This window comes from Lynx canadensis, chromosome A3, assembly GCF_007474595.2.
Source record: "Lynx canadensis isolate LIC74 chromosome A3, mLynCan4.pri.v2, whole genome shotgun sequence".
Taxonomy (NCBI): domain Eukaryota; kingdom Metazoa; phylum Chordata; class Mammalia; order Carnivora; family Felidae; genus Lynx; species Lynx canadensis.
Genome location: NC_044305.1, coordinates 124635308 through 124659744, shown reverse-complemented (window position 1 = coordinate 124659744; position 24437 = coordinate 124635308). Strand labels below are relative to the sequence as shown.

At 43.9% G+C, this 24437-nt stretch overlaps 1 protein-coding gene across 1 annotated transcript; it reads right to left on the bottom strand.

The window, feature by feature from the left end:
• Positions 1 to 1362: 1362 nt before the first annotated feature.
• Positions 1363 to 22951, bottom strand: MATN3 (matrilin 3). Its single transcript, XM_030309063.1, has 8 exons — positions 22735 to 22951; positions 17121 to 17687; positions 13717 to 13842; positions 12789 to 12914; positions 11036 to 11161; positions 7272 to 7397; positions 3576 to 3686; positions 1363 to 1418 (listed from the first exon to the last, which is right to left on the bottom strand). Exons 1-8 carry the CDS (start codon positions 22949 to 22951, stop codon positions 1363 to 1365), a joined length of 1455 nt encoding a protein of 484 aa, XP_030164923.1.
• Positions 22952 to 24437: the final 1486 nt, after the last annotated feature.

The window sequence follows — 24437 nt, the reverse complement described above, 5'->3', positions numbered from 1 at the left end:
AATACTGCTCAAAGTCATCTCCTTTCAAAAATGTTGAGAAATAACCATGTATGTTTCATATACTGTATACTTCCTTGATGTATTTATTTTTCATTTCTTCCTTTTAAAGTTTCTGTTTTAGATTTTTGACTGATTTTGGGCTTACATCTGTAGGTGATATTTATTTTTCAGGTGCTTATGTTAATATACCTTCATTATTTTATCCAAATTTAGATAATTTTGTTCTATTCCCTCTCCCAAAATATTCTCAATTAAAGCTTATTTAACCTGAATTTACGTTTTTAACCTTAAAAGTTATGAGATTATAGGAAGAGTTACCACATTGTGTCCTTTGATAAGAAACTGTTATATATTCAAAATAATTGTTAATTCAGTTTAATTTAAGGAAATATGTTAATAGACAAAATTGATATGGGTCGCCAGAAAAAGTCATGACAATAATATGTAAAGATATTAACATTTTATTATACTAAAGACAATACAAACCAAAAAAAAAAAAAAATTCAGTAATACACAATTTAAAGGACTGTTTCTCTAAAAACTATAAGCTTTCAAGCTGAAAAATAAAATACATATATCAAATGTATAAGTGAAGAATGGTTACGCTTATCATTAAAATTTAAAAAGACAACATTACTTTTGTTACTTGTTAGAGTGATATTTATAAAAATATAATTTTATTGATTGGATCCTAAGGTAAAACAGTAAAGATAAAGTAGGATAGTTTTTCCTTGGTATAAAGTTATAACACTCTTAATTCAAAACTAAAATCTTTAGTTACATGTTTCTTATAATGTTTCATGTAATGTTCACTTGATCTATTTTTAGAGATGTGTATTACAATCCCCTGATCACAGCTTCAGTAATACTCTAGCAAAAAAAGAGCAAAAAATAAAGTGTTAAACAGTGCTAAATTATATTCACCTCAATTTAGTTATATGAACTTTTTTATGTGTAAATACTCCATACAATTTACACTCTGAGTAGTAAGTCTGGTTTATACTATAAATACTGTCAAGAGAAAATAGGTCAAAAGTTCCCATTGTAAGTATGGTTATCTTACTAATATAAACATTTAAAAATTAAATGGCTCAATTGGTAAATAAAGAAATATTAAACTTTTCATTCTATTTCCTACCAATCATTTCACAGTCATAGCTTAGAGACACTAAAGTTTGCTCTTAAGGATGTGAATGTTTATTTCCTTTAAAAAATGACACTGATTCTCTAGAAGATCCTCGTACTGTTTATCCAGTAATATTCAGGCAATTGTAAGGGCAGATATTAGCAGGAACATGGAAGTATGCAAAAGTATCAAACACACCAAGCTCTCCGTATTTCCAGGTGAAAATTTTGAGTAATTTAACGATGTATTTGTCCAGATTCATTTTCTTGCAGCTTCCCTAAAATGTCATCAAGTGACTAGTTGTTAAGGCCAATGCCTTTTTTTTTTTAATGTTTTTAATTTATTTTTGAGAGAGAGAGAGAAACAGAGCATGAGCAGGGGAGGGACACAGAGAGAGGGAGACACAGGATCCGAAGCAGGCTCTGGGCTCTAAGCTGTCAGCACAGAGCCCAACACGGGGCTTGAACCCACAAACCATGAGATCGTGACCTGAGCTGAAGTCTGACGTTCAACCAACTGAGCCAAGGTACCCTTATTTTTAAACATCAGAAAACAGAAACACAGTTTCATACACTTAAATACAAGATAAATGAGAATAATTACATTCTATTGTAAATAAAGAAGAAAAAGAGTGAAATTATTTTCTCAGCAAAATCTAATTGAACCTAAAACTCCTAAGTTCTGTTCTTTAGAGTCCTGTTACAAAGCAGTGGTCTTCAGAGATGATACAGAGCCCTTGTCTTCAAACTTTTTGCTCCGATCCCCTAAAATAATTTTGACAAATAAATGCTGCCTTGTGCATATTTAAATTAGATGAAAATTTTCATCATAAATTTTAGTTACAAAATATGTAATTTCTGCCATTTTAAAAATGCTGATTTTTTAAAATAAAATCTAAATTAGTTTTCCAAATGTCCTATGTAATATTAATACCATACTGAATCAATACCTACTATCATTCTTCCAAAATAAAATATTTAAAATAAAGGAATTTGTATTTCCTTGACTTTATATTTACTTTCTACTTTCTCCACAGAATTTTATTCTACTTTGAATCTTGGAAATCTTTTCTTGATCTCTATTAACACTTCTTTGAAATAAACTTAACACAAACAACAAGCACATAAACATTGATATTGAAATTACCTTTAAATTAATTTTCTTTGACCATAAGGCCTCCAGTATTTTTAATCATCTGGATTGAGTTATCATTACAACTAATATGAGCATGTAATTGATCAAACAACAAATAAATTACAAATTTTGGCAAAAAATTACTAAAACTGAAAGATGAAAGGCAAACTTTAATTGGAAAAGTATCTCTTAATGGAATAAATTGGGGGAGTGGTGTTTATGAGGCCTTGATTTAAAAACTGTTGAACCATCCATCCCTTTGTTTGGCTCTCTGGAGATTTTACTTTTCCAAGAAGTTCACCTTAGAAGATTGAGGCTGGTAGAAGATTGAGGCTGCCTTCCTGGTGTAAAGTCAGGAGAACAGCGATGTGAAGTGAGAAATGGGAACAGAGAATGCCAACTGAGTCCCTGTAGCATTTTAGGAAGGTCAGCTTAAGGATTTGCAAATGAATTTGGTACAACTTTCTGTGCACCACCCCCATGTCCCTATCACCATTTGAATACCATTCCTCTAAGATCCCTAGGGACAGTGTTGTTAACTTGAGCTGTCTAAGAAAAAGTACTTTTCCTGAATTACTCCTTTGGTTAAAGAACTGATTTTTAGGGGTGCCTGGGTGGCTCAGTCGGTTGAGCGTCCGACTTCGGCTCAGGTCATGATCTCAAGGTTTGTGAGTTCAAGCCCCGTGTTGGGCTCTGTGCTGACAGCTCAGAGCCTGGGGCCTGCTTTGGATTCTGTGTCTCCCTCTCTCTCTGCCCCTCCCCCACTCGTGCTCTGTCTCTCTCTCTCTCTCTCTGTCTCTGTCAAAAATAAATAAATATTAAAAAAAATTAAAAATAAAATAACTGATTTTTACAGTTTCTTAGATGGTACATTTTGAAATCTTACACATTTCTTACATGTTACATTTTGAAATCTGCTTTTGACCACTTGGCTAGCCAGTATATGTGCTGTCTGAGCTATTGCCTCACTAGTCAGCTAACTCATTCTGTACATGCACAGATTCTGAACTGAGCCATATTAAGGGATCCTAGCATAATAGCTCCATCTGTTAATAAGAACTCAATTAGCATATACTACTGGAAAAGCACTAGAGAAACAAATAGGCAGCTTTTAACATGTAAATACTAACTGGGCAAAACAGTCTATTAAAATATTTTAAAAGAACTCTAAAAAAATAAACACTGTATTACTATTGCTCATCTTAAAATGTAATGAATAGGGCCCTTATCCCATGGAATGTCCTAAAATGTTTGGCTCAGTTGTACTACTGAGGGTGGCTTAAAGCAGAAGCAGAAAACCTTCCAGAAAGGATATGTTTGGCGTTCAGTCTCTGCAGATAGGAGTTGACCTTATCCTGGAATGCCAGAGTGGCTTCACATCCACAAGCATCTTCTGTGGAGATGAGTCTTCGTGCTTCTTGAATGGCTGATGATGACAGTATACAAAATGTTACAGCTAATTAGAAATCATAGCAAGTCAGGAAATCTACAATTCAATACTTCCATTTTTAAGACTTACCTAAATGCATTTTCCAGGAGGTAAAAGGGTATAAGCACACAGAAAGAGGAGAAAATACTTTGGAATGCTAATGTCACAGAAGAAATTGAATTAGATGTTGGGAAGTGCTTACAGTTGCCAAAGCTGGGTGTTGGTTATATGAGAGTTCACTATATTCTCTATACTTTTGTGATCGTTGGAAACTTTCTGTGATATGAAGGAAAATTTTAAAAAGTTGATGTAGGCGCAAGCCAAACATACAGAGCTAAGATAATTAATCTTATTATGATACTGTGTCCTTATTAAGACATGAAAATGAGGAAAACAGTTCTCTCTTTGGCCAAAATGTTCAAGGATTAAATGAATAAAATGAAATAAAGGGATTAAATTCAAGGATAATTCCTGATGTCCTATACAGACTCTTATTCTATTGGATGGTATGAATTGAGAGTTCTAGTTCTTACCCATAAATACTTTGGAACTAAAAAATTCAGGTTGGTAACAACATTTAAGCAAATAACCTGGGAGAATGATAATGCTAACTTCTAGTTCTCTCTGAAATACAGTGAGGCAGCTATTCCTACTCAGTATCACAGCCCCCAAAGTTGCCTAACAGAAGTAAGAGTAACTTCCCAGGTCTGAAGACTGGTATACAATCTTGCAGTTGGGTGGTACCACCGCCTGAGGACAGGGAGTGGTCCTTTGCTCCCACATTTTCTCCTACATTCTACAAAGATAGGCTATTGAGGGGACCATAAATTCACTTGATTAAATATAATCTACCTACCTGTCCAAATCCTGCTGACTTTTAGGGATAGCCAGTCCAAACCAGTCAGTCAGTAAGCCAGAAAGTAGCTACTGAAATTAAGTACATGCCCATCATCCCTGTACCGAGCATATAGTTGGCACTTAGAATACTTTTCCAGTGTTATCTCGCCTGATAGACTATAAGCTCTATGAGGGCAAGGGCTTAGCGGGGTATTCTAATTAAAACACTCCACAGAAAATTTAAAACTAGGATATAGCACAATTGAAAGTTGAGAGAGAGATCCATTCACAATATCATCAAAAAGAATAAAATCTTTAGGAAAAATTTAACAAAAGAAGTACAAGACTTATACACTGCAAACTACAAAAACATTGATTTGTCTCCCATTCCTTCCTCAGGACCTGACAGGGTACTAGATATATGAGTAGCTCCACGAACACTTGCTGAGAAAATAAGTGAATGGCTAGACAAGTGAGGTCGTTACCTAACCCGTCATAAATTATACCGGAATCCCCATTTTCCAGGAGAAGAAAAAAATGCCCAAGACTGATGTTTCTGAGGATTAAACACCTAGATAGGGTGACAGTACCCTGACATACTCAAATTCTAGAAGCAAGCTGCTCCCTATTACCCTCGCCCTCCTCAAGAAGCTGATCCATCCGTACTTCAAATGAAGAAGTAATTACCAAGTAACTGTCAGGGGCCATGGAGGATGCTAGGAATACAGACATCTACTATCTTCAGGGATTGGAATTCACAGTCTACAGGAGCATAAACATACAAGTCCCAAACTCTGACTTTGCTCCCCAAATCTGCTTCAGCCTCAGTCTTCCTCACCTCAACGGAGATACCCCATCCTCCTCCCAGCTGCTCAAGGCTGAAATAGGAAAATCATCCTTATTCCTCTCCTGCCCTATTCCCTGGTTCCTGTTCATTCTGCCTCTGAAAAGTATCTGAAATCATCTTGCTTCTGTCACCACTGCCACCCTCCTCGCCCAAACTGGGACCACTGCAACAGCCTCCGACTGGTCCCGTCTTCTGCTTTTCATCCCCTGCAATCCACACAGCAGGTAGGGTGACTTGTGAAAATATAAACAGAATGCCTCTGCTGCTTAAAACTCTCCAGTGACTTCCCATTCCCATAGAATAAAATATAAACTCCTTGCCCTCACCCCAGTAGATCAGCAGGACTTGGCCCCTGCCTCACTCTCCCAGCTATCTAATACCACGCTTCTTCTGGCTAGTCATGCTTCCCTCACACTGGCTTCTCTCCCCTCCTCTCCCACCAAAGCCACCACCGCACAAGCACAGACTGGCATTGTTCTCCCTCCATCCGCCAGCCCCCCAGTCCCAACCTAACTATGGCTGATGCTCGGGTCTCAGATGTCACTTCCTCATCCAGGCACTCCCCCAACCCACACTGTCTGAGGACCCTGTTCTTTACCCCGGCTCTTATTTCATTTATAAATTGTCACTTCCTTGTCTTTTCCCTTTAGACTATTATCGAAGACCATACTTATTTTGTTCACAATTATATACCTAGTGCCTAGCACATAGTAGGCGCTCTATTTGCCGAATGGAGGAAGGAATGGTTGAAGGAACACACAAGTAACCACAACACAAGGCATCCTGCGTTGAAAGAGGGCGGAGCTCAACAGAAGTAGAAGGGGAACCCTGGTAGAGGGGGTAAAATTAAAACTAGGCCTGGAAATTAAAGAAACAAACAAACACTCTTTTTCAGTATTCAATTCACACAAAGTAATTTAGAGAACACTTATCCAGGTAATGAAGCATATTGAAAATAAACACTAATAAAGTTACTGCACTAATGAAAATATTATGAATACTGCTGTAGACACATCCTTTAGTAAAAATATAAACACAGTCTAGAAGATATTTCCAACACACACACACAAAAAATTTATATCCAGAGATGTGAAGAGTTCCTTTGAGTCAGTAAGAAAAATACAAATAACCAGATAGAAAAATAAGGGCATAAATAGCATTTCCCAATAAGAAACTGAAATGACCAAAAAATACAGGAAGAGGTGCTTAACCTCTCTAGCAACCAGGAAATGAAAGAAATAAAGACCACGGGGAGATACTTTTTTGCATCGATGAGACTGGCAAAAAATCAATGCAACAAAACCAAATGATGGCAAGGATGTGGTTCTCGGATTTTGACGAGCAAAAGCGGCAAGGGAAGGGGATCCCAGCAGAGGGTGGAAACGGGCAGGGCATGTTTCCGGAATATCCACGTGGTGGAGCACAGGACATGGAAAGGAACGAATCTGGGGATAAAGGGAGTGACCGGGTGAAGAAGAGAGGTCACCAGGGGCAGGGAGAGAGGGGACAGGTACAGAGCTTCAGTTTGCAATGATCAAGTGCTATGGATGGAGTGTGGGATGGTTGCACAATAGGAATGCACTCCACTTAACTATACTTTTAAAACATCTTAAAAATGTTTAAAACGTGAAGTTGTATGTTATGTGTCTTACCACCACCACAACAGAAACTCTAACTTAGGACGGGACTGTGATTAGAAAGAGAAACAAAGACAGAGGAAGGAGCCACGAGGGATGAATGGCCGTGGGCAGAATGGTTTTGTTCTGAAGACAACTGGGAGCCACTGGAGGATTCGGACTGGGAGGAACAATCAGGACTGTGCTTCAGACTTGGAGAGGAAGGCTTCCTCCTGGAAGATTGTCCTTCCAAATGACATAGGCTTGAAGTCCAGTCTTTACCTGAGCACGTCTTCCTGTCTTCATTCAAGGTGTAGCCGGCATAACACTCGCAGTGATAGGCCGCTGCCCCGTCGTCCACACAGATGTGCTGGCAGCCGTGAGAGCCCAGAGCACACTTGCTGAGAACTGGCCGGGAGCGCGGCAGGAAAGAAAATATTCCCAAGTTACAGCAGGAAACCAAACGCAGATTTCTGGGTGAGAAGAACTTCGGTGTGGAGGCAACAGATGCTGAGGATGAACCCTTCAGTTGTCAGCAACAAATCTCCCACTTTTCAGGAGAAAGCCTGTTTTCCTGTTCTACATCTCACATGCCTCTAGCCTCGCCTTTTCCTGGCTCCCCCCTTTTCCCTTTAATTTCTTGCAGATATCTAGGGGGTGCCTTCTCTTTCTTTCCTGCCTTGCTCCCGGCCAGTTCTGACTTTGATTATATGGCTCAGACCTTACCTTTGGCTTTTCCTGATGACCACGAATGCCTCCAACATCTCCAGCCACACGTGGATCATCATCACCATCACCAAAAATAATGTATTAGAGACCTACTTGCACATGGAGCTAAATTTGATGCTGTGTTGACCAACGGCCTGGCCTTAAGAGTGTACAAAGTGGGAAAAGGGTGCCTGGGTGGCTCAGTCAGTTAAGCATCCAGTTCTGGGTTTCGGCTCAGGTCATGATCTCATAGTTTGTGTGTTCGAGCCCCGCGACAGGCTCTACATGGACAGTATGGAATCTGCCTGGGATTTCTCTCTCCCTCTCTCTCTCTCTCTGCCTCTCCCTGGCTTGCACTCTCTTTCAAAAAATAAACATTAAAAAAAAATTGTACAAAGTGGGAGAGAAAACACGAGCCTGAGCACATATGCACACATACACAAAGAGATTGCGATAACAGTGATGATGGTGAGGAGATGTGTATGTTTGGATAGTGAGGGGTTTATTATCTGTCACAGTAAATATATTACAAGGAGGTAGATGGTTTGCCCAGATTTGAGTGGAGAGCAGACAAAAGTGCTGTGCTTGTCTGGTCCCATGTCCACACTGGCCCAGGACAAATGAAAACAGCAGGTCTCCCTTAATAAACCCAGAAAGTCTTTCATGGAAACACAGGTTCTTCGTCCAACATCACAGGAGACCAACCTAACTGGTTTGTCCCCCTCTAACTCTTAAGTGTTCCTCCACACTCAGGAAACTTCCATGGCTCACTATTGCCTATAAAAGAGCTTTGGGGCACCTAGGTGGCTCAGTTGGTTAAGCGTCCGACTTCAGCTCAGATCATGATCTCACCGTTCATGAGTTCAAGCCCTGCATCCGGCTGTGTGCTGACAGCTCAGAGCCTGGAGCCTGCTTCGGATTCTGTGTCTTCCTCCCTTTCTCTCTGCTCCTCCCCCACTCACACTCTGTCTCTGTCTCTCTCTCTCTCAAAAATAAATGAACATTAAAAACAATTTTTTTTAATAAAAGAGCTTTGAGTGAAATGCAAGTCTCTACATAATTTATTCATAGATCATCTTTCCAGCTTTAACACTGATATTCCCCTTCATTACTTCAGATTTTTCTAGCAAAATGCCAAATAGCAGAATGTTTCATTTTTCCCCTCATCCCAGGCTACCAGCGGCTCTACCGACAACAACGGGCCATGCCTCCACCCCCAGCCCCCCCAATCTGGGGCTCCACATTTAATCTACAAGCCTTGCTACTGGCCAGCAGGGGAAAGCAGGCCATTGGAGGGGATGTGACCCAGGTTACGTACCCCAGCTTTAGAACAGTATCCATCATTACTTTAAAATATATAAACACTAACTTTCCACAACCTGGCCTTGCTCTTCTAGCTACCTTTGCAACCATGAAACAGTATGGCTTGGTGTTTGAGAGCATGTGTAACCACCAGAGTAAGGGCCTGGGTTCAAATCCTCACTCTGCTACTCACTAGCTGAGTGACCAGGACCAAGTTATTCAACCTGTCTATGCCTTGTTTCCTCATAAAGTTGCTCACAGAAAATGCCTAGAACCATGCACAGCATACAGCAGGCACTGAAGAATGTTGGATATTGTGACCTGGGAGTATTGCCTGGGGTAGTCTGCCCTAACTGAACACTTTCTTTGATTTTTTCAAAATAAAATGTTCTACTTTATTGCATAATATCTGTTAATTTAAGTGTACATTTGTTTTAGTTTCCTTTTTCGAGGTCTTCAGTGTTCCTGGTGGCTTAAGGTACCAAGTGGGATATTTGTAACCAGTTTGAGAAGTACAGCCATGAGGCTTCTCCACCCCAACGGAATTAGTCCTATCACTGAGCAAACCAACACAAGCCACTCCCCTTGGCCATCTGGCTCTCCAGTCCTCTGTCTAAACCTTCACCATCCTCACGGCTCACCTCCTGCCCTACCCACTCCATACCCTTCTCCAGGCAGCCCACCTCCCCAGCATCCACAGCCCTCGGTTACTGTCTATCCCTCTTCCTGGCTAGTCTCTGCTTTCTCAAGGTGTTGGTTCTCTTTGCACCCAGTCTAGAAGTTGCTCAGAGACACAAAATGCATTTCTTTACATCCCCACAGCATTTTGCACAGTCCTGGAAAAAAAAAATAGGTACTCAGTATTCTTTAATTGATTTGTTTTGTTTTCTTTTTCTTTTCTTTTTTTTTTTTAAGTAGGCTGGATGCCCAGTGTGGAGACCGACATGGGGCTTGAACTCAGGACCCTGATCTCAAGACCTGAGCTGAGATCAAGAATCAGACGCTTAACTGACTGAGCCACCCAGGCACCCCTATTTTTCTTATTTTTTTTAAGTTTATTTATTTATTTTGAGAGAGAAAAAGAGAGAGAACCAGAGAGGGGCAGAGAGAGGGGGACAGAAGATCCGAAGCAGGCTCCAGGCTGACAGCAAAGAGCCCGATGCGGAGCTTGAACTCACGAGCAGGGAGATTATGACCTGAGCTGAAGTCGAATGCTTAACCAACTCAGCCACCCAGGCGCCCCTCTTTTTTTTTTTTTTTAAAGGGAATTGGTGATTTGCCATTTCCCTTATTCTCTCTTCAAAAGGTCACATAATATGTCTCCTCAAGGGATAGGAACATATACATAAAAATCTTATTTAAAAGTTTGAATATGCCAAAATTAAACACCGCCTTGAGAGGCACGAATTTCTCTTAGAAAGTGTTTTTACATTATAAATGCCACCCTGTTCTGCCAGTGAGTTTAAGTCAAATTAATGAGGATTGGCCAAGTCATAAGGCTCAGATTCACTGAAGATTGATCATCTAGAAACTGTCAGGGAACAACTTACTTCAAACTTACTGGAAGATCTGTGTGGGTCTAATTTAGTCATTGACAAAGTCTCCTTTACTAAAAGGATCCAGCTTTAAGATTAACACTACAGAAAAGTTCCTGGCCAAGTTTTAATTGGAAAAAGATCAGTTCAGCCTATCACACCAAATAGTTACTGTCCAACTGACTTCCTCTAAAGTTCCCATTTGCTTTACAAGTCCCCAGTATACAGAGCTATAAAATTTTCCTGGATAAAGACCCTACATTCAATTAGCTCTTCTCATCTCCCCCCCTCCCTACCCATTTCTGAAGTGAGCTGTATTTGCAAAATGAAACGAGCTCACTGCTGTCTGAGCTATGTGTGTCTTCGTCTATAAGTACCGTGGACGGTCTAAAGTCCGACTCTTTAAACTGTCTTTAAGAATCGCTCACTATGTGAATTGGAACTTGGTTTCCCTGCCATACAAAGAGCCAACAACGAAAGAATTTGTTCAGTGGACCTTACCGGAACACGTTTTATTATCTGCGTTCAGAGTGTAGCCTTCGTAGCATTCACAGTGATGAGACCCACCTCTGTCATTCACACAAATGTGCTGACAGCCATGTGTACCAAAAGCACATTGATCTTGAGCTGCCAAACAGAAGTCCAGGAGAAGAGAAATGAAAAGGAGAAAATTTTTGTATTACCCGTATATAACAATCTTCTTACTTGCAGCTAGAAATATATAAGAGGCAAACCTCTTACAAACTTTCCACAGCCATCTGTACTATTGGCTCATACTGGACGTTGGCTGAGTTAAACAAAATCCTGCACACACAGTGCTTATTCTTCATCTTTCCCCAACTGATCTTCAAAATCACCAAGAAGGAGTTTTTATAATCTAAGTATCTCATAAATACTTTCTAAAGCATTCCTTCAGGACTTATTGTATTTACACTGAATCAGAGGGATACCAGCAAATATGTGGCTAATTACACTAGATTTAGAAAGACATCAAATTTGAATCTGAAGAAACTGTAATTCAGCCCTCTCCTGTTATAAGTGAGGAAGCTGAGGGGCGCCTGGGTGGCTCAGTCAGTTAAGCGTCTAACTTCAACTCAGGTCATGATCTCACGATTCGTGGGTTTGAGCCCCATGTCAGGCTCTGTGCTGACAGCTCAGAGCCTGGTGCCTCTTTCGGATTCTGTGTCTCCCTCTCTTTCTGCCCCTCCCCCGCTTACACTCTGTCTCTCTCTCAACAATAAATAAACAGTAAAAAATAAATAAATAAATAAGTGAGGAAGCTGAATCCAAAGGAAACCAGCTGACTCAGAGCAGCATCAGAACTCAAGACCCAAACTCAGTGCACTTTTCTGTATGCAGACAGGATACTTTTCAACTATTTTTTATCTTTAAACTTTTCACTTTGAAATCATCGCAAGGCATATGAAAAAGTTCCAAAAATAGTACAAAAATTCCTGTACTCACCCATCTCCCCAAATGTTAGCATCCCATACAACCATGGTACAATTATCAAAACTGGGAAATTAACGCTGACACAGTACTATTAACTAATCTACAGACCCTCATTCAAATTTTGCCATTTGTTCCGCCACTAATGTCCTTTTCCTGGTCCAGGATCCAATCTAGGACCCACATTGCATTTCATTGTCACATGTCCCTAGCTCAGTCTGTATCTTTCATGACCTTGACACTTCTGAGAAACGGTGGAAAATCACTTTGTAGAATGTCTCCAAGTTTAGGTTTGTTTGAAGTTTCCTCATGATTCTGGATGTTTAGCAAGAATACAACAGAAGTACTATGGTGCCCTCAGGACATCATGTCAGGAGATGCATGATGTCACCACAGGGCATTACTGGAGGTGTTCACTCTGACCACTTGGTTCAAGTAATGCCTGCCAGGTTTCTCCGCTATGAAGTAACTGTTTTTCCCATGGTAGGTAATAAATACCTGTGGAGCGTTCTTTGATTTTAACCTACTAAAAACTGTCTTCAGCATCTGGAAAGCACTGAAAGGGCTGGGTACAGAGATGGAAATGAACAACACACTCATGCGTGTGGCCCATGATACATAGATCCTGCCATTTCTGACTTGTCTAATAAGACTGGTCTGACTTACTAGACAAGTCAGAAATGGGAAAACCCCAAGAGAGAAAAACCAACCAAGTGCCTTGTCAGCATGACCTACGCCTCCAACACCAGCTAGGGAGGCATATAGATAGGGAGGCAGCAAAAGTAAACCCTCCTCTCCCACTTACCTGAACATGTTTTCTTGTCTTCATTCAAGGTGTAACCTTCATAGCACTCACAGTGATAAGAGCCAGTTCTATCGTTCACACAGATGTGTTCACATCCATGAGTGTTAAGAGCACACTTATTGATAGCTATCAAAAGATGATCAGGACAAATGTAAACACACAGAAAACATGGTAAATTAATTGAGCCACTACACACACACACACACACACCCCCACACACACACACACCCACACACACACACTGCTACTGAAACAAGGCAGCTCAGCACAACAGGAAGGTTGGGAACCAACCAACCAACAGACAGGAGGTTGGGAACTAAAGTCCTGTGTTAGCTCTTTCACTAACAGACCCTATGACATGGATAAGTCTTCTTCCTCTGTTGTGTCTCCATTTCATCGTCTATAAAATGAGTATGTTGAATTAAATAATCTCTAAGTTTCCTTCCTCTCAAAAACTTTTTTCTAGGATTAAAAAAAAAATAGACCTAATTCCCATCTTTATTGATTATATGTGAGTATTCATATACTAGATGAGTGAGAACCTCCCTAAACTTTCTTCTGTGTCTAAATTCAATAAGCAGCTTTGGTCACAGGGACAAAGGGGAAGCTTGTATTTAATTAAGTAAAATCCAGGAAAAGTTCCAAATCCTCAAAAGGACCAAAAGTGTTGGCCCCCTTCCTTCCTAACCCATTTCCCTACTAACACTTTTCTCTAAAACTAATAATAAGTACTATAAATAAGCTGATTTAGATATTACCTCACTTTTCTCCTCTCACTTTTCTGCAACAATTTTGGAGGAAAAACGTGGATAAGCAAGAGTAAGCCAACCAAAATGCAGTCAGGAGAAAAGCATACTGCCAGTCCAAACCCTAGAGAGTAGGTCCCCAGGTAAGTAGCAGTCAGACACCATCCCTGAGCAAGCCTCACCTGAGCATGTCTTCATATCAGCGTTCAGGGAATATCCTTGGCTACACTCACAGTGGTATCTGCCTTCCCCATCACTGATGCACACGTGCTGGCACTGGTGTGTGCCAAGTGCACACGGGTCCAGGGCTGTGCACAGAAAGTTTACAATAGTCAGTATTGACACGTAAGACACATTCCAGATACCTCTCTTCCATGTCAGAGAGACATCACTCTCTGGGTTCCTCTCCAATTATAGTTCACTATAAACACTGGGTATTTGTTTTTGGCCTCTGGCTTATTAGAAATACCACTCTTCAACTAATAATGTTATGAATTTAAAATTACAGATTTTATTGTCAACTCTCTCAAAGAGAAAGGAAATTTTGAATTGGGAGCCAAAGCCAAGTACTTACATGGGTCAGGTCTTCAATTTATCCACCTGTTTAGGAAAAAAGACTTTTTACTTCCCAACTGCAAGACATGGGGAGAACTACAATGTACTTCTTGAAGGTCTACGAGCTAGCTGACCTATTGCAGCCAGAGATCTGGTTTCCAAGGGCTCTATCATTTGTGTCAAAACAGAAGTCACAGGCAGGCATCCCTCTGGGCCTGGAACTCTCTCACTCTTGGGCGGCAATACATATTTGAACATGCAAATGGTGGAGGGCAATGCCTGAATGTGCAGCATGGCCCTTGAGCCCAAATGTTTATGTATGAAACTTCAGGGCCTCTAATATCTGCAAGGAGAATAAACTCACATGCTTGATGCAAGCAGGTGAAAAGAAAAGGAAGACCAGAATAAATGAGATTATGTTAGCTAAACTGCATACCCATCGTTTCACTCCTGGAGTTGTTAATATCTCATTGGATTTTTTTTTTTTTCCCTAGTGACATGCCTTGAAGAAGAATCAATGAATTTAGTCATTTCTGAGAAACCAAGGAGGACTGTTGGAGGAGGCTGGCATCCCTGGGCAGGTAACCCAGCCTCGACTGCTTTGGCGACAGGTCAAGGCTAATATTTGCCCAAGAAGGGCCTTTTCATGGGATGATCTTTCCAACCCGTTGACTACAACAAGCTGGTCCTCAGTCTTTTTTCCATAGAGAGGGGATTTTTTCCCCCAGAACAAGCAGGCCTTTTGTACCAGAAGGAAAAGATTGCCACTCACCACTTGCTACTTTATGGCCTTCAAGCCCAAACCCAGGTGCTAGCTGTGAGACCCAACTCTGCCACAGACCAGCATCTTTATGGAAAAGCTCTCACCCACAAGCATAAGGGGTTTTCCTGGGAGAAAGAAAGCCATGTTCTTTTGAGAAACCAATGAATACTAAGTAGATGCCACCAAAGCCAAGGATAGCTTGTGAAGGCCCAGTGTCTTGGGACAGGAAAGACAAGGGGCCACCAGCCAGGTTTGGTTGAGATGAGGCCAAACTTAGCTCCAGACCAAGACTTCATCTCCCATTTCCTGACAAACTGGTGATTGCTGAGTTCCACATTAATTCTGATATAAAGACTTCTTGAAATTTGCAATTGTAATTATTGATTCACTTGTTTGTCTCATCACCATACCCAAACTATTTTTATTGCTTGATAGTAGGGAAGGAATATCTTTATCTTCATATCATCAGTGATTAATTAATACACATCAAATAAAGAGATGGGGAATAGATTACATAGCAAATGGTATCTACATTTTAAAATTCACCTGAACCAGGGGCACCTGGGTGGCTCAGTTGGTTAAACATTCAACTCTTGATTTCGGCTCAGGTCACGATCTCATGGTTTGTGAGATCGAGTCCCACATGGGGCTCTGTCCTGACAGCACGGAGTCTGCTTGGGATTCTCTCTCTCCCTCTCTCTCCGCCACCCCTCTGTTCCTGTGCACGCGCGCACACACATACATGCATGCACTCGCTCTCTCAAAATAAATTAAAAAACTAAAAATAAAAAATAAAAATAATAAAATTCACCTGAACTAAAAATTTGCCCATACCTGTTTGGATAACTCCATGGAGGGCTTTGAAAGACTATACCTCTAAATGATTTTAAAAACTAAAGCATGAATATAGATAGAGAAAGACAGACAGACAGATAGATAGATAGTAGAAAAAAGAAACTTAAAAAAGTATGAGTCTCACACATTCATAACTCTGATCAGTGACTGAAAATAAAGCCCAGCCTTAAGTAAATTCATATTCATGGATTTGACTGCTAAAAGTTCCAATTAAATTAGCATGCTCAGGGGTGCCTGGGTGGCTCAGTCTGTTGAGCATCCAACTTTGGCTCAGGTCATGATCTCCCGGTTCGTGAGTTTGAGCCCTGGGTCAGGCAGGCTCTGTGCTGACAGCTCAGAGTCTGGAGCCTGCTTCAGATTCTGTGTCTTCATCTCTCTCTCTGCCCCTCCCCTGCTCATGCTCTGTCTCTGTGTCTCTCTCTCAAAAATAAATAAACATTTAAAAAAAATTTTTTTTTTTATTTTTAAAAAATTTTTTTTTCAACGTTTTTATTTATTTTTGGGACAGAGAGAGACAGAGCATGAACGGGGGAGGGGCAGAGAGAGAGGGAGACACAGAATCGGAAACAGGCTCCAGGCTCCGAGCCGTCAGCCCAGAGCCCGACGCGGGGCTCGAACTCACCGACCGCGAGATCGTGACCTGGCTGAAGTCGGACGCTTAACCGACTGCGCCACCCAGGCGCCCCTAAAAAAATTTTTTTAATTAACATACTCATATTCAAACTCCATCCTAAAGGGAAAAAGACAGAAGGACAGTAACAATGATTTTTTTTAATCTGCTTCTTGCTACCTCACAAGTGAGCTGAAATCCCAACCTCCCTAATTCCTAATCCCATCCCTCCATGAAGAATAGTCAGAGGAAGAACAAAATCTGAAAACTAGTGTATCTAGGGAGTAAGCAGAACCCTGACTGCCAGTTACACTGGAAAACAGGCCTGGACAGACAGACAGCTGCTGCTCCTTGTTTTCTGCAGGAAAACAGGTAGAATTCTGTGGCATCCAGAGATGGTAAAGCTAAAGAAAATATCTGGGGAAAATGGAGCTGTGGGCAGAGGGGAGAAAAGAGGTGTCTTGAGTTTTTTATTTTTATTCTTCTCTGACCCCATCAGGGAACAGCAGGATCATTTATCCTGGATATTTCTAGACCTTCACATTTCTAATGCAAACATGAAGATTTTATGAGCAAACCAAGTTACATATAAAGCAACTCTATATTCCTAAACCAACAAAGTGTGTTTATGTTGGTAAAAAAAAAAAAAAAAAAAAAACAAGAAAAGCACTGCTTATATTTTGGTTTTCCATAGAGTTTCCACACCCCCCCCCCAAAAAAAAAGAATAAATCTTTTATTTCTTTTTCTTTGGATACACAGTGTCTGAATACATCATCTTTTCTATTTGGGAGCAAAGACTTACCACAAAAGGTCTCCTGGAATCTAGAGGAAAGTTTCTCGATGACCCCATAGGTCTCCACATAGAAAACATGCTCATCTAGGGGCTCACTGGCGATCATCTTGAGGGACTCCATGTCTGCCCGGTCCACGCCCACGGCATAGAGCTCAATACCAGATGCCCGGGCCCGAGCGGCCACCTCATTCACCTGGTCCTGAGGTCTTCCGTCTGTCACAATGATGGCCACCTTAGGGATGTTGGATGTGGGCCCCCGAGCTCCTGCCTCCACCGTGAAGGCCTCATCCATCGCTGTCTGGATAGCCAGACCCGACATGGTGCCTGTAGACAAGGGTGTGATCCTGGCCACAGCCCGCTTCAGCGACTGCTTATCCGAGTGGGTCTGGAGATGGAACTCAATCTTCACGGTGCTAGCATAGTTCACCACCGCCACCCGTGTGTCCGCCGCCCCAATGTCCAGAGTGTCAATTATCTGGGAGACAAAGGTTTTCACCTTGGTGAACTCCAGGGGCCGCACACTGCGAGAGCTATCAATGATAAACACCAAGTCCAAGGGCTTGCTCTTGCAAACACCTGCAAAGGAGAGTGTGGGAAAACAGGCATGACTAACCAATAATCTGATCCCAATCAACAATGGAGTCATCCTCACACCCAGAGAGCCCTGGTGTTGGAGACCCCACTGTCTGTTATCTTCCCCCAAGACCATCCTCCCTTTAGACGTTGAAAACTCCAAGGCCCTCCAAATTCCTTACTAAGAATTCACATCGGGGGGTGAAGTTTCTCCAAATATCTCACCTACAGGCTGGCTGAACCCCAAAATTTCACCTAGAACCTCATCCCTCTGCTTCAAGTTTTGTTCCCAAGATTCCTCTTGACTCCCAGGAATGAATGGATTCCAGCTCTTTCTCAGGCACCTTGGCCATGAGCCAATGGGACAGTGTCCCTAAATGGTGTGAAAGGTGAGCTCAGGACAGCCTACCTGCACACTGTCCAGGCCTCACAGACACCTCAGGCAATGTTGCAGTTCAAGGCGAGCACACTACTGCTTTTCTGGAGATTTCCTTCTCCTACTCCAGTGCTAAGGAAAAACTGACCCAAGGGAAGCCCTAAATGCCCCCCCCTCCTTCTCATCATTCATCAGGTTTAGCAAACTCTGGGGCCCCACAAGCCTGAGAGTGGGAAGAAGAATGACAACAACTTAATCTGACCCATGTGGGATGCCTGGGTGGCTCAGTCGGGTAAGTGTCCAACTCTTGGTTTCAGCTCGGGTCATGATCTCACGGTTCATGGGTTCAAGCCCTGCATTGGGCTCTGTGCTGATGGTACGGAGCCTACTTGGAATTCTGTCTCCCTCCCTCTCTGCCCTTCCCCTGCTCGCTCGGTCTCTCTCTCTCTCTCTCTCTCTCTCTCTCTCTCTCTCTCAAAAATAAATAAACATAAAAAAAATTTTTTTTTAATCTGACCCATGTCCGCTGTGCTTCCAACTCTGTCCGTGTGTCTGGTTTTCAGAAGCAGAGACGTCCACTGGTGCCCACCCTCTGCCCCCACCAACCTCTCATGGTCACCCCCTTTTCACTTTTTTCATCCACCAGATACTTTCTTGAGGGCCTCCCACGTATTAAGCCCTGGGGCTACAGAAGCAAAGGAGCTTGTATCTTTCCTACTTAAAAGTACCAAGCAAGTTGCAGTAACACCGCAAAGCTTTGTTTCCGTCTCTGCCTTCTTCTCTTTCTCCCCCAATCTCATTCTACACTCCTCCCTCTCCCAGCCACCAAAATCAAGTCATAAAGTCAGGACTGGCTGAGAGAAAAGCCAGGTATTAAACATCTTTTTCAATTCATTCCTCCTCCTCCTCCTCTACACACACACACACACACACACACGCACGCACGCACACCACTCATCATACACACCAAGTCCTAAATGGAAATGTAACTGATGCTTGAGCATGAAGCATCAACCAGGGTTCTTGCCTTTCTTAGCAGGGGGGCTGGAAGGTGATGCTACTGTAAGAAGGCAATTTACACAGTGATCTAGGGGAAAAGATGTATTCAAAACAAACTCCTAGGCAAGACGGGTTGTGACAGAAAAAGCCCAATCTAGAACAGGATTGATGCCTCTATATAGTTTTCTTTAAAAACTGAAAATTATCGGGGCGCCTGGGTGGCTCAGTCGGTTGGGCGGCCGACTTCGGCTCAGGTCATGGTCTCGCGGTCCGTGAGTTCGAGCCCCGTGTCAGGCTCTGTGCTGACAGCTCAGAGCCTGGAGCCTGTTTCGGATTCTGTGTCTCCCTCTCTCTGACCCACCCCCATTCATGCTCTGTCTCTCTCTCTATCTCAAAAATAAATAAATGTTAAAAAAAAATTTAAAAATAAAAACTGAAAATTATCCTCTTGGTTTTATCCAGCTTCCTGGAGGTATTCAATTAAAAAAATAAACCATACCTTATTTTCTTTTTTTTTTTTTTTAATTTTTTTTTTCAACGTTTATTCATTTTTGGGACAGAGAGAGACAGAGCATGAACGGGGGAGGGGCAGAGAGAGAAGGAGACACAGAATCGGAAACAGGCTCCAGGCTCTGAGCCATCAGCCCAGAGCCTGACGCGGGGCTCGAACTCACAGACGGCGAGATCGTGACCTGGCTGAAGTCGGACGCTTAACCGACTGCGCCACCCAGGCGCCCCAACCATACCTTATTTTCAATAACATCTTAGAGATCACAGTTATTGTACCAACATAGTAACTCTGTGAACAACCTTCAGAGGTGCAGAAGTTGTTTTTATACCCATTTTACAGGTGAGACGACTGAGGTTCAGGGAGGTGTAGGAGTCAGAAAACAGCAGATCATGGACTAGATTCCAAGTTTCCTGACTCCCAGCCTAAAGGGGCTTTTCACTGCATGGCTTCCTCTTTCTGAGGCAGTATTTTCCACCACAAAAAAATCAACATTATCTCATGTACCTAGTAAACATCCTGCTTCTTGTCTCTGAGTCACCACCCTGAAATATGCTGTATGTCATGTATTTAGTTAAGTCAAAAGGAGTTAAGTCTTTTAAAAAAAAAACAAAAAAAAAACTCCCAGAATTTCATTTCATCCCTTGATTACCATGCATCAGGAACAAGGAAGAAGAATCATACTGAAAATCCTCCATGGACATACATATAGGTGTTTCTGCATAACTGGAGTAAAAGGATAAATACATGGTGAGCCCATATTTGACAATGATTTCACTAACACCCAAATGGTGTCCTTACTAACGCCACGGTTGTGTTCTTTTAGTAAATATGCATGATTCCTTCCTTCTCACATGGAATCCTGTGTCAGAGGGATATAGTGGACAGAATCATGCTCCCTCCCCCCAAAGATGTCCATGCCCTAATCCCCGGAACCTATAAGTATGTTACTTTGTCTGGGAGAAAGACTTTGCAGATGTGATTAAGTTAATGACCTTAAGACGGGAGTTCATCCTGGACTATTGGGATGGGTCTGATGTAATTACAGAGGCCCCTAAAAGTGGAAGAGAGGCAGGAGAGGAGACTCAGCCTGCCTTTGGTGGCTTTGAAAACAGGGAAAAGGCCATGAGCCAAAGAGTGAAGGCAGCCTCTACATGCTGAACCGGGCAAGGAAACAGTCTCCCCTAGACCTTCCCCAAAGGGAAACAGCCCTGCTGACACAATTTTAGCCCTTTGAGACTAGTGTGAGACTTCTGATCTACAGAACACTTACTTAATACATATGTGCTGTTTTTAAGTCACTAAGTTTGTGCTAATTCACAACAGTATCAATAGAAAACTAATACAGGGAGGCTCAACGTCGATGGCAAGACATTCTGTGAACATCTGGTTACTTCCTGATTGGATGCCCTCTGCAATATCACTGGTTTTGAATCTCACTCCCCTTTACTAGATAGATGGCAGCGCTTTGATTCTCAGAAACCAAGAAAGTGAGAATCCGAATTTCCTAAAAGATTTCCGTACTTCCAATTTTGCTGATTTCTGATAGTCCTGCTAGAAATAAAAGCCTATAGCAAAGCGTAGCAATTTCTGGGTGCAGAAAGAAGGCAATTTGAAAAAGGGTGACATGTGATGTTTATTAAGGCTTAGCATTCAAGATCAGTTTGGATTTCAAGTAATGCAGGACCAGTGCTGCTTTGGAGGAACATGAACACCCCATGCAGAATCCCTCCTCCCTCTCCCAGCCCCATCCCCAAGGGAGGTGGGTCAGGACCAAGAGGTAAGGTTACCTTTTAGAAGAAAGGCTTCCCTACACTCCCAACCCCACCCTTCCTCCCATCCTGGAGCAACCAGCAGGCTACCACTGAAATTAACCTTTGTGAACCCTGGTACTCCCTGGTTCCAATGCTGTCACCATTTCAAATCCAGCCCACTGGGGCTGATGCAGGAATGAGTCCTTTGGCTCCTTCTCAACATTATCCAGAAAGGTGCAGAAGGGGAGAGACAAAACAAAGCAACCTGAGGCATAAAGCGTCACTGGGTGAATGAGAGTGGAGACCCAGAAAATGGTTTGATGCAGCCCGTCTTCAGCAAGACTGAAACTGGACATTTTGGTAATGAAGATAAAGTTGTACGTAAACCATTTTAAGAGCTTGGTAGACTGTAGCAGTGGAAAGACCCTTGTGTAGGATTTTACAGCCCTCAGGAGTTTTATTCTGGGCTCTGACACTGATTTGCTCAGCCATTTGATAAACCTCTGTTTATGTGCTTTTAGAGGTTGTGTCAGATGCTCTTCCAGCTCTGCTGTACTAGGAACCTCTGCCAGAGGAACCAACTACTGACCAATCAGGGAAACGGAATTGTTCGCCAAAGACCCAGTGTCCTGGTGTTTGAGGATCTAAGTGAGTAAAGGTTGGGATTGGGACCCAGTCAGTTGGAGCAGAACACCTGGTCTTGGCAGAAGAAGACGTGGGGACCAGGATGATTACAAGACAGGTCTGGGGCCATCCAGGGGGCCTCTCAGGTTTCCTTCTTAGACTCACACCCCCACCCCACCCCCACCCCCGATATCCCCCCCTCCCCTGCCTCCACCCCGTGTGAAGTCCAGTTTGATTTCTGGTCCAGATCCTAGACTGGATCAAGACAGCCTGAAGGCTGTGGCCAGGGGAGGAAGGGTAACACTCACACAGAAGTGGGGCTATCGATGAAGTGATTTCCAGAGAACTAAAGGCAGAATCTCAGGAAGAAAAGGTTTGTTCAGAGGTAGGGGCTGGCACCAGAACGCTGAGAGGCGTTCCCGCGCTGCCCCATCCTCCAGGCCCAAATTGCAGACGGAAGTGCCTGGACTTTGAGCTTCAGGTGACCCAAATTCTAGTCCCCACTAGGAGTGACTTTGGGCATCGCCCTTCCCCTTTCTGGACCGGTTTCCCCCACAGGCTTCATCGGGGAACGGGATTCTTTGTCTCGCATCGCAGTCTGGCTCAGGCTGGGATGGACGGAACACTTGGCGGCTGCACGGGGCTTCTCCAGGTCGATGCTCCGCTTCCCTTACCACTCATCCTTCCCGCCTGGGCCTCCCTCCTTCCCTCCCTCCCTTCTGCCGGCTGTCCCTCCCTGGTGCCCGCTCGCGTCCCTCCCGAGCCGGGGTCCCACTGCCGCCCCCGTACCTGCGCCGCGGGCCCCGCCGGGCTGGCCGGTCCCGGAATAGGGCGCGCCGGTGGGGGCAGCGGGGGCAGGGCGGCGCCCGGGGCTGCCCGCTGGGCCGCGCATCCCCAGCCTCCGCGAGCCCGGGCGGGCCAGGGGGCCGGGGGCGGCGGGGGTCGGCGGCGGCAGCAGCAGCAGCGGCCAGAGCAGCAGGAGCAGTCCCGGGAGGTGGCGCAGCATGGCGGGCTCTGTACTCCTGCAGGGGTCTGTCGTCGAGGGCTCGCTCGTTCCTGCAGCTGCGGGCCTGAGCCCCGCGCCAAGGAGGCCAATTTAAAGGTCCCGCCGCCCCGCGCCCCGCCCACCCCGCGGCCCCGCCCACTCCGCCCGCCGGGCCGCCAGAGCGCGGGAGGAGCGGCCGGGCGCCGCGCCCGGGAGGAGCGGCCGGGCGCCGCGGGAGCCTGTGCGCGCATTCCGGCGGCAGAAACGGAATGTCTGGGCGAGCCGGCGGCGGCGCGGTGCCCGGAGCCCGGCCCGCAGAGGCCCCCGCCGGGCCTCGTCTGGGTGGGCTCGTCCGGGCGCCTCCTGCCCGCGCCCCGCCTCTCCCGAAACCTGGGTCCTGGCCTGCGAACCCCCTCCCGGCCGCAGCCCCGCCGCCCTGCGCCCTCCTCCCGCCCCTGCAAGGCCTGACCCCCGGCCCCAGCCCAGGAGGCCCAGGGCTCTGCCTTCCCGCTCCGGCCAGGGGTGCCTGCGGCGAGGTTTCATCTCGCCCCTCACACTGCATTCCTTTCCCCAGCCAAGTAACCCAAGTTTTTGCTATGGACTCTCGGTAAAAAGAAAAAAAAAGCCTCAGATTCTAGCAGCATGAATAGAAATGCTTTCATCCCAGCTTCAAACATCCATAAACATTTGAACTTATATTACCAGGAATAGAAAGTCAAACATACATTCCCCAGGGAGCCCCCTGCCCGCTTGGAAGGACCGCCTGTACCCACAGAAGCTTCGAAGGCGCTCCTATATCCCATTTCCTCTCCGGAAGGGAGATGGTGGTGGTGCAGGGCTGGAGGCCACCCAGGGGACCCTCCAGGAACTCAGTCTCCTGGAAGGAAAAAGGCATAAATGGTCTACCTGTCTAAAGGAACATGGTGAATTTAGGAAAAAGAGACAATATCCCTGAAGGAACCAGACAGGCTTCTAAAAACAGGTGAGATTTGAGCTGGATCCTAAAATGAAACAATGAACATGAATTCCAGCAGATCCTATCTGGTCTTCCTGCTTCCAGACTATTAGCCCTCTAAAATTCACACTCGGCGCAGTAACCTTAAAATCACTTCTTTTCTTTTTTTAATTTTTATTATTTATTTATTTTTGAGAGAGAGAGGGAGGGAGTAGGGGGGAGGAGAGGGAGACACAGAATCCCAAGCAGGCCCCAGGCTCTAAGCTGTCAGCACAGAGCCGGATGTGGGGCACGAACTCACTAACTGTGAGGTCATGACCTGAGCCAAAGTGGGAGCCATCCAGGTGCCCCTAAATCACTTCTTTTCTTAAACCCTTGCAACTTCGCTTATAGAGAAATCCAAATTGGGAGTGGGGTGGGGTGGGGGTGGCTGGTGCCTTGGTGACTCAGTCCCTTAAGTGCTGGACCCTTGGTTTTAGCTCAGGTCAGATCTCACGGTTTGGGTTGGTGAGATGGAGTGCACACTCACACACACACACACACACACACACA